Source organism: Tyto alba, unplaced genomic scaffold (assembly GCF_018691265.1).
Source record: "Tyto alba isolate M040663 unplaced genomic scaffold, T.alba_DEE_v4.0 Super-Scaffold_45, whole genome shotgun sequence".
NCBI classification, from domain to species: Eukaryota; Metazoa; Chordata; class Aves; order Strigiformes; family Tytonidae; genus Tyto; species Tyto alba.
The window spans coordinates 37,091,391-37,101,071 of NW_024881321.1; the positions used below are offsets into that span (position 1 = coordinate 37,091,391).

General features: G+C 41.6%; 1 protein-coding gene across 1 annotated transcript; it reads left to right on the forward strand.

Annotated features, from left to right (window-relative positions):
- Positions 1 to 1,364: 1,364 nt before the first annotated feature.
- On the forward strand, positions 1,365 to 8,976 carry LOC104359426 (coagulation factor X). The gene is made up of 5 exons (XM_032997119.2): positions 1,365 to 1,427; positions 3,971 to 4,102; positions 5,868 to 6,043; positions 6,767 to 6,887; positions 7,812 to 8,976. Exons 1-5 carry the CDS (start codon positions 1,379 to 1,381, stop codon positions 8,357 to 8,359), a joined length of 1,026 nt encoding a protein of 341 aa, XP_032853010.1. The 5' UTR covers positions 1,365 to 1,378; the 3' UTR covers positions 8,360 to 8,976.
- Positions 8,977 to 9,681: the final 705 nt, after the last annotated feature.

Below are 9,681 nucleotides of genomic sequence, written 5' to 3' on the forward strand. Positions count from 1 at the left end.
GGTAGCCTGCCCTGTGCCCCAGCGGGGTGAGGCATCCCTCTTCAAAGGGACAACCTCAGACCTAGGCGCTCCCCAAATCTGATTTACTCATACTGAGGCCATACTTCTGTGAGGCTTGAGGACTGAAGTGAAAGTCAGACTGGACTGCATAGGTGTTGAGATAACTGAGGGGAGGACCTCCCTCTGGCAGTGGTGGCAGCAGCTGGGTTTTACTAGCTGGTGTGTATATACATTCTTGTCAAGCCAAGTAGAGAGCAGGCACAGAGCTGGTTTGACATCTGGGAATGCAAGAGTGATGAAAGTCCATGTTTGTGTGCAGCATGACTGTGCTTAGAAAAGTAGTGTCATTATTCTACAGAGTATGAAAGACTTTGTTCTTGGGCTTTGCAATCAGAGTTTATTTGTCTATTACAAAGGAAACTGGTTCCTAGAGACCCTTTCATCCTGTGCCATGGTGCCTGTAGCACCCAAGGCTCAAGGGGTTCATATTCATTCCTTGTTCTGTAATAGCATCTCTTCCATGCTGAGAGGACCTGAATGAAACATCTGCTTGCATCTTGGCCTCTTACCAAAGCCCGTAAACACCTCTAGGGCCTGTGAGAAAAGAAAGAATTAAAGCACACTTTTTTATGTACACTAATTATTTGGGGGTAATTTCACATAGCAGAATTTGAACAGATTGTAAAATCCAGGGAAACAGGTGCAGCACACAGCTGCTGAGTAAACATTTTAAAATACCAGGACTCCTCACTCACTGCAGGCAAACACTGCTGGTTTAGGCAAGAGCTAACATTTACCAAGGACAGTGGAAGGTGATACTCTAAGCTACCCTCTAGTGCTCAGGCTTGCTTCATAGTTCCTGAAAATGTAGAGCCACCCAGAGTGAACAGTGAGAAAGGGAATAGCCATAGATCACGGTCCTGGAGAGGAAAGCACCAAGTGGCAGCCTGGTATCTAGAGTTTGGGTAGCGTAACCAAGCTTAACCATGCGACCACATGTTCTTCTACTGAGGCTGAACCTGCCCTGGTTTATGGTCTCCCCTCTTCCTGAGGAATCTGAGATACACAAGAGTCACAGCCTTGGTGGCAAACCCAGCTCCACGCTGCCCACACGGGAGAGAGGGGCTTTGCCGACACGAGGCACCTGCAAACTATCAGCGTGGGATTGCTGCAGCACAGTGGCTTTTTTCTGGTTTAATGTTGTCTCGTGCTGACACTGAGCCCAGGCATTGCTCTTAGGGGGTTTGTTTTCTCGTGAGTTAATGACCTTTGTACTGTAGTGTTTCTCATTTAGCAGCTGCCCCAGAGCCCTGCAGAGAAACTGGTGGGAGACGCACAGCGAGCTCAGAGGATGGCAGTGGCAGGTCGCTGCAGGACAATGTGGCTTCTTCCTGTTGTCCTCCTTCTCCTTCAGATGGTTCAGACAGGTACAGCCTTTGCTTTAACTTGGCTTTGTGCTGCTTTGCCTAAACCACACAGGTAATTATTTGCCATTATTTGTGTTTTGTGGACCAGGGTGACATGAGTGAAAACTTAGTAGCTTTGCTTTCTCACCTGCTTTGCTCCCACTTGTGTGCTGCAGTGCAATAATATCCAGGGCTGAGTCACTAGGGGAATACCATTTTGGACTGAAACAATTGTGTCAGTCTAAAATACGGGATTAATATGTCAATATGCAGGGCTTTCAAACTGACAGCACAGTGTGCTATTCTTCATGCCCTCAAGAGATGTGATAATTAAATAAGCCTTACTATCTGTTCATAAGATATTGGGTGACAAAATGAACCTCATAAGGTTTAAAAGTGTGGAGGGGAACAAGAACCCTACACCATCACCCACTGTGCTTGTCTAAGTCTCAAGACAAACATCACATGTCCACTTGAGGAAACGACCCATCTGTCTTTGAGGTTGTACCCCGAGATGCTTCTCTCCAGAGTGTGTGAATCATACTGCAGACATGATGCATGCCTTGTTGTTTAATTTTGCTGTAAAAGTCATCTGGTGATTACAGAGGGCTGGCTGGAGACAACTGACCAAACACCTGAGTCATCCACATTACAAGAGCTGGGAGTTAGAAGGAGATTTTGACATCCCAGAGGTGAGGTGGGAAAGGCACTTAGTGGGACACAGGGTGCCCTGAGAGTCTTCAGGATGTTCCAAGAAAAATTTTCTCATACAAACACATAGAAAGCAATTTCAAGTGCCCTTGTCTATGTTAGATTTTAATCAGCAGACTAGAAGTGGCTGACAATACAAAGTCAGAAGAAGACTTTAATAAAAGTAACTGTAAAATGACAGAGCTCATAAAGGAAGTAAATAAAAAACCCAAGAGAATAAAATTAAAGTATCTTTTAAAAGAAAGATAAGTCTACTTCTTGAAAAAAACCCACAAAAACCCTAAGTGTTTAAGGCACATGTCCAAACTATCCCAAGGTCAAGAAAGAACAGGAGGATTAATTAAAATCTTGAGCTCCTTCATGACCTGACCTCCAGAAGGAAGTACAGAAAACCCCATCTCTGTATAAAAGAATTGCAAGCAACCTGGCAAAAAAATTTAGAGAAGCTAAGGAGTTAATACAGTAAGATAAACATGATGTGAAAATCAAGAGCTGATCTAAATATATGGATATTGGAAGAGAGACCAAGAAGAAAGTTAATCTGTTCCCAGAGAAGAAGAAAATCTTTATTCCTTAAGATACCAGATTACTTGTGTCCAATAAGGAGGAAAGGAAATGCTGAGTTGCACTAGTCGGGAACAAATCACATCGATCTCCTCCAAGGACAGAATTACAGGCTGGGTGGGTGCAAAAGATGAGGTAAATGTTAGGTCTCTTCATTAACGGAGGCTTCTAACATCATTTTATATAACGCTTTTATTGTAACAGAAAGAGAAACACTCATCTGGAGGAAACTCCTGTCAGTTTGGTGCACATCTGGTTGAGAAACTGTGCTAATTGGTTGAAAGATTATACGAAGTGCAGGGCTCCATCCAGGTGAGCCTGAGGACCTCTGATACTTGGCATTTTCCACAGTGATGTGCAAGATGGAAGAGAGTGTTTACTCACAGCATTTGTAGCTCATTCCAGACTGGAGGGACTATCATGAGATGAGAGTTTAAGACAATCTTTTGAAACAGGATCAGTGGTCCAACATAACTAGGAGGCAATTTGGTAAACACGAAAACAAAATTTCACCTTCAGTTCCATAGCACGCAACCAAAGAAATTTGTAAAATATGTAATAAAAACAAGCAGTCGTCTCCGTTTTCACAAGCACGAACAGCTAAGGCAAGAAGTAATGGGATCCCATCACTCCGAGGGACACGCAGATACTAGGAAACACTTTTTAGACATTATAAGGATAGTTAAGGGGCAGGTTAAGCTGTGTGGGTGAGCTGTGGAATCTCATTGTGAACCTGTAGGAACAGGTTAGACAGCATCTGTTAGGACTGGTTTACCTCTCCTTGCTCTGTTAGTGCCAGCAAAGCTCTCCCATTCTGCCTGTGATCCTGCAATACCAGGGACTGAGCTGAGGTGAGTAGTCTGAGCCATGTACAAGGGGAAGAGGAATATTGCGTGGGTCTACCAAGAGTCTAATACTTCATTCATTGCTGATACTTTAGTTGTTGGCAATTTTAGCCTTTTATCCACAGCCAAGTTCATCTTTGCCTTAGTACGATGGCTGTTCTGGCAAGTATGGATTATCCCTTGCTTTGCCTTTAAAGAGCTGCCAGTTACAGCTGCGAAACACAGCTTAAGATGTAAAATAATAGTGGTCTGCCAAATGTTCAGAGCTTACCATTCTTCAAATAATGAGAGTTACAACTGTCATTATCACAAGGACTTGCACAGCATTTCCCAAAATGGTGGGGTGGTTGGCTAACGTTTGCAAGCGAGGTTTTATGAGCTGCTTGTGCTTTTATGAAATCACCATGAATTTGTAACCTGCCTATACGTTTGTCTCCTTTGCAGTCATACCAAATGCATGCAAGGTCAACAATGGGAACTGTGAGCAATTCTGCAAAATTGAAGACGAAGGAGTCGTATGTTCCTGTGCTGCTGGCTATGCCCTGGTCAATGACAACAAAACCTGCGTTCCTATAGGTATGAAGACACACTTAAAGTTCATTTTATGGGACACACATCAAGTCTACAACACGTTTAGGAAGCATTGGTGTATTGCAGTGCCGTTGTAGCATAAGGAATAAATAATGTTAACTGTTCACGCCTTTGCACATGGCTTGCTTGAGTTGTTGCCAACAAATTTAATAAAATCTTAGCTAAAGTTCATAATTTAAGTAACATCGAATTGTGCAACTGTGAGCGATGTGCAGGAGCAAAAATAGCTCACAGAAGTGTTCTGTGCCAGTGAGTGCATCCTCGGAGCAGACTGCGAAACCCATGTCCCAGCAGGTATGAAGCCATATGAGAAACAGATGATTACAACGGGGCTCATATTCCTCTTCTCTCACAGACTGAAAAGGGCCTTCGGGAGATTTTATTGGAAAGAAATGGATTAGATTTATCATTGGTGAAAACTGGTGTCTATTTTCAAGGCCTATGGGGTGTGCTGAACACCTACAGATCCAGATGAGTAGGAACCCAGGAAACGTCTCCCTTTACAGCGTACAGTTCGCAAGGACTCATTATAATTTTAGTGGCAGTGACATAATGTGATTGCGGTTATATCTCAGTTGTTTCCCCTCAAATATCACGTTCCCTCTAAAAGGAATACAACCTACCTTTCTATTTTCTTCTAAAAGCAGGTTTTCTGCAGTTAACATGTAGTAACCTAAACACATGAATAACTACTGACATTGAGTTTAAATCCTTCAGTTTTGCCTGCATTCAAAGTGAACATAAACAATTATTAATCTTAGTCTATTCTTCTGACTGATGATATTTGTTATCATGCCCTTTGTAATTTAATACCAAATTGCTGTCATGAGCTTTTAATTCCTAACATAGAATATTTTGCTCTATTTCCCAATTACAAAGAAAATAATAGCAGCAGGTATACAAAAATAATGGAAGACGTTTAACTTTTAAAAACTTTGAAAATGCTGAACCCGTTTGTTCACTTGCTCAAAATGGGCAAGTTTTAGAAGTGGAAAATGGTTTTATTTTTTCAAGCATCCTGGTCTTTTTGCATTTGCAAAGTTTTTTTTAATGTCTTGAAAAATCTAGCAGAGCCAACCCTGATAAGGACACCTGCACGTCTAATTTGATTGCAAAAGGCTCCTGTCAAGGAGTTTTCCTTGTGGTAAGCAAGTTTTCTCCCATTTTAATGAAGAGCTGATCCATGAAAGTGACCTGTTTCCCTGCGAATCGTTTTCCTCCACTGTAGGTACCTATCTGTAACTCTAAAGGCTGCTTTTGACTGCAAAACCCATGTTCCAGCAGGTTTGAATAATTTCTTGCAATGAAGAACACCACGAGGTACACTCGAAGCTGGATTTACTTTTCTGACCATGAAACTGTCCGTTATACCAAGGGCTAGGTCAGACAAGCTCTGTTGACTGGCACTTCATGGTGACAGAAGTGTTGTCAAGAGCAACTGTCTGTCCTTCTGCTCTGCTGGAGGTTACTATCCCTTGCATGTCACTTGGCTTGGTGCCTCAGGGACAGCACAGGCACCATCCCCTCCAGAGACAGAAGACCGTGATCCCCCACATCCTATATATTGGTTTAAATCAGCAAGAAAGGTAGCTCTGAGCTGAAGTAAAGACTGGGGACAGCAGCTGAGCCTTCACAACTGTTTGCTCAGTGTTACGGACAGGAACACCTTGATTTCAGCATGCAATGCGTGCCTCAAAGTCACAGTACCATCCAGACATCAAGCATTAGCGTTTTGATTTTGCCTTTTCAGTCAAGTTCCCCTGTGGTAAGCTTCAGAGAAATCATGAAGTTGGACAGGAGAAAGTGACAGGAACTACAGCAAGTCCAGAGGCTAATCCTGAAACTGAGGAAACCGCCAAGGCCCCGAGCGGCCATCCGGAGGTCACCGGGGAGGCTGGCGGTTTACCCAGAGTGACCCCGTGGCAGGTAAGGTGCCCTTGTCCTGAAATGTTTAACACCTGACCCCACTCACCAGGACCAGCAGCCATTTACTCTTCATCGTGCTCATCCCTGATTGCCAAGAGGACCTGGCTTGGTTAGAGAGAGTCTTCCCTGGTGTCAACATCTTGGGTGGTCATTCCACTCCCCTGAGGACTGTGATTCTGCACGGGTCTCCTACCATGAATGATGTTGTGCCTCTGTTTCAGAATCAAGAAAATGCTGAGGGGGGGGAGGCTAGGAGAGAAGTCGGGTTGCAGATCGGGGATGTAGAGCTGGGTGAGCCCCGGGGTCCCTTCCCTGCCAGCCACCCCGTTATTTGGGTTGTGGCGCGGCGGTAACAGAATAGCCTGAGTTCCTGCTGTGGCCAGGACTAAAGTGAAACAAAAAACCTAACTAGGAACATTGCTATTACAATAATTACAATCTTAGCTAAATTTTGGTTTAAAAATAACAAGCAAATACTGTTGGTAAAATAGCTGAAGGCACAAACTCTGGTTTGAGCCAGGAAAAAAGTCTGTCTTGACGAATTTCCTGCTGTGGCGGCTACACCTCAGTGTAACGCTCACCACCTCTGAATGAAGGATGGCTTTGACAGAAAATACATATGAAGATGTCTGCTTTAAGAAAACTGCTTGAGTCTCAGCTAACTGTTCAGGATTTCTCTGTACATATGTTTCTGTGCTTCAGCTTTTTTCTCTCTCTTTGCAGGCTGTTCTACTAACAGATGAGTACGATGAATGGTTTTGTGGGGGGACAATTTTGAATGAGTATTTTATACTTTCTGGAGCTCATTGCATTAAACAGTTCGAAGGGTTATGGGTTCTTGTTGGTAAGTGCTTTTCATTTTGTCCTTTACTACAAAAATAAGAAACTGTCCTATGTTCTAGTCTCCATATGCAAGACACTGAACTCTGACAGAGTTTTTCTTACCCTCTTGTTATCTCTCCCTGCCTCATCTTGTTTCTTGACAAACAGTGAAATACATGTTCAACTTTGCTGAATGGACAGTTACTTTAAGCTTGGCTTGGCCTAGTGTAGCTTTGTATATGACAGAAGCCAAGTATAAACTGGGAAGGTATGCAGGCAAGTCAGGTTGAGCTAATGTAGTTAAATTGGTCTAACATCACACCTTTATGCAATTTCCTGTGTAGGCCAAACCTTGAAGAATTCCAGATGCCTCACTCGGAGGTTAGCAATAACTGCTTTGACAGCATGTATATACTATTCTGAGACTGATCCATACTTGAAACCTCAAATTTATTATTTATTACTGTCATTTATGAAAAAGTAGCTTATCACAAGTTCTAGGCACTGAAAAAACGGTTTTCTGAGTCTTAAAAATTGAACTCAGCCTACAACAATAAAGCGAAAATTGTGTTTGCCTAAACTACAATTGTCTGTCCATTTAATTCCCAAAGAGACTTTATACAAATCGAGAAAGACTAAATATATATAAACTTGTAAATTTTTGTATGCAGGACTTTAAAGTTTTAAAAGACAACGAATATCTCTTTCCTATTTAAGTCTATGTTGATTATATTGCTTTACAAATGAGAGGGACAAGATCCTTCTCTTCTGTGTTGAGGCTTTTGGTAGTATATCATAAGTGCCATTGGGAATATTGTAATGAAGCCCAAAACTTTATAGCAAAGCTTTCATTGAGGGCATTACTCTGATAGCAAAGTTCTGATTTTAAAAAGCTTAGACTTGTTGGTGTTGTCTTGTTAACAACTACTTTAATAATCTGACACAGGGATGGTGGACAAAGAAAAGGAAGAGCCAAGTAGAGCAATGCACAAAGTGGAAAAAATAATTGTACATCCTGAATTTGTAAAGGAAACTTTTGATAACGACATAGCCCTTCTCAAATTAGAGGAACCTATCACATTTTCTGAGGATGTTGTCCCAGCATGCCTTCCAGAAGAAGACTTTGCCATCGACATTCTGATGAAACAGACATTTGGAATTGTCAGTGGCTTTGGGAACACATTGGAACGTACACGGCCTGTCAAAAGAATGAAAGTGCTTCAAATCCCTTATGTGGACAGGGACACTTGCAAGCTCGCCCTTCATAGTCCAGTCACAGAAAACATGTTCTGTGCTGGTTATGATAAAGATGGAAAAGATGTCTGCCAGGGAGATGGAGGAGGTCCCCATGTAACCCAATACAGTGGCACTTATTTTGTTACTGGTATCATCAGCTGGGGAGAAGGATGTGGAAGGCAAGGGAAATACGGAGTATACACCAACTTGTCAAAGTTCCTGCCCTGGGTAAGAGGTGTTTTAACAGGAGACTCTTAACAGTTTGACATTTAATCAATCTAACTATCTTAGCCATCAGATCTGATCCCTAAGTAATATTTTGTTCTTTTTAATATTCTTGCTAAAATTCTGATAGTTTGTGCTTCCCTTAAGAGATACTATCTATTCCTTCATGAGCTAATGCCCAGTTTTTGGAAGGTGTGCTTGGACGTCCAACAGAGTTTGCTGGTTTTGGATGATAATGAAATTTCTTCAAATGGTTTAGGAACTCCTTCTGCTCTTGCTGTGATAACTTAAATTTGTCTATTGGAGGCTTTGTCTGTGCTGATAAGCCCCCTCCAATTGCAATGAAAGTTGGAACTAACTCAACATTTCTGTGACAGTACATGCTTTATAGAAAAAAACTAGACTAGGATAGTATCAAAGCAAGACAGTATCAGAGTAGGACAGCATTTTAAAAGCCTGTGGAAAAGCTACCTAATATTCTAGATTTATATGCGTGTACACAGGAAAAGCTAGAAAATGAAAAAAAAAAAAAAAACATGTATTCACACAAGTCTATATAACTGGGCACATCACTGAATCATATGAGTTGTTAGATGAAGCTCATTGAATTGGAAAGTCTTGCTGGTGTTTTGACATTTTCCTGCTTTGGTTCTGAGATACTTTCTTCAACAGCATTATTGATGTTGTCATTTTGTCTATAATAAAGTGAATGCATTGCACACCTTACAAATTTCAATATTGTTGTATGTCATCATTTATATCAAGTGCTATTTAAACTATTCACAACTAAGAAGTTTTTAAATCTACAGGAACAAATAATCTTTCAAGACTAAGAAAAGCCTGACTCTCTAATCAGCTGAACCTGACATCTTCTGTCTGCCTTATTTCAATCCAGAGGTAAAAAAGACTTGCTTTTCAGACAGCTCAGTGGTCCATAAAAATGGTGAACTAAATATTAAGATGTCTGAGTCTCTACAGAAAAATGAATTACTCTGTGATGTACTTTTGTCAGTACATATTTTGGAAGAGAAGGAAAAGAGAGATGTTACAAATTATATTGTGGCATAAAGAGTGCAACATTTTTCTCATTCCCCAACTTCACAATCTCCAGTTTGTGAGTGTGAAAGTCACCATTTTGGAGTAATTTTTAATATGGATTGTGTTGATCAGTCTGAAAGAAATAGGGCAGTTAAATTTGTCCTGCAATGACCACTGGCCTGTTCTGCTATGAAAAACTCAGAGAAATCACGCTGGGGTCGGTGCCATTTGTATAATTTCCCCCTGTTTTTCTCTGACACATCTCCTGAACTCCAGAACTGCGAAATGAACTCAATCCTGGAGTGACAGCAGATTAC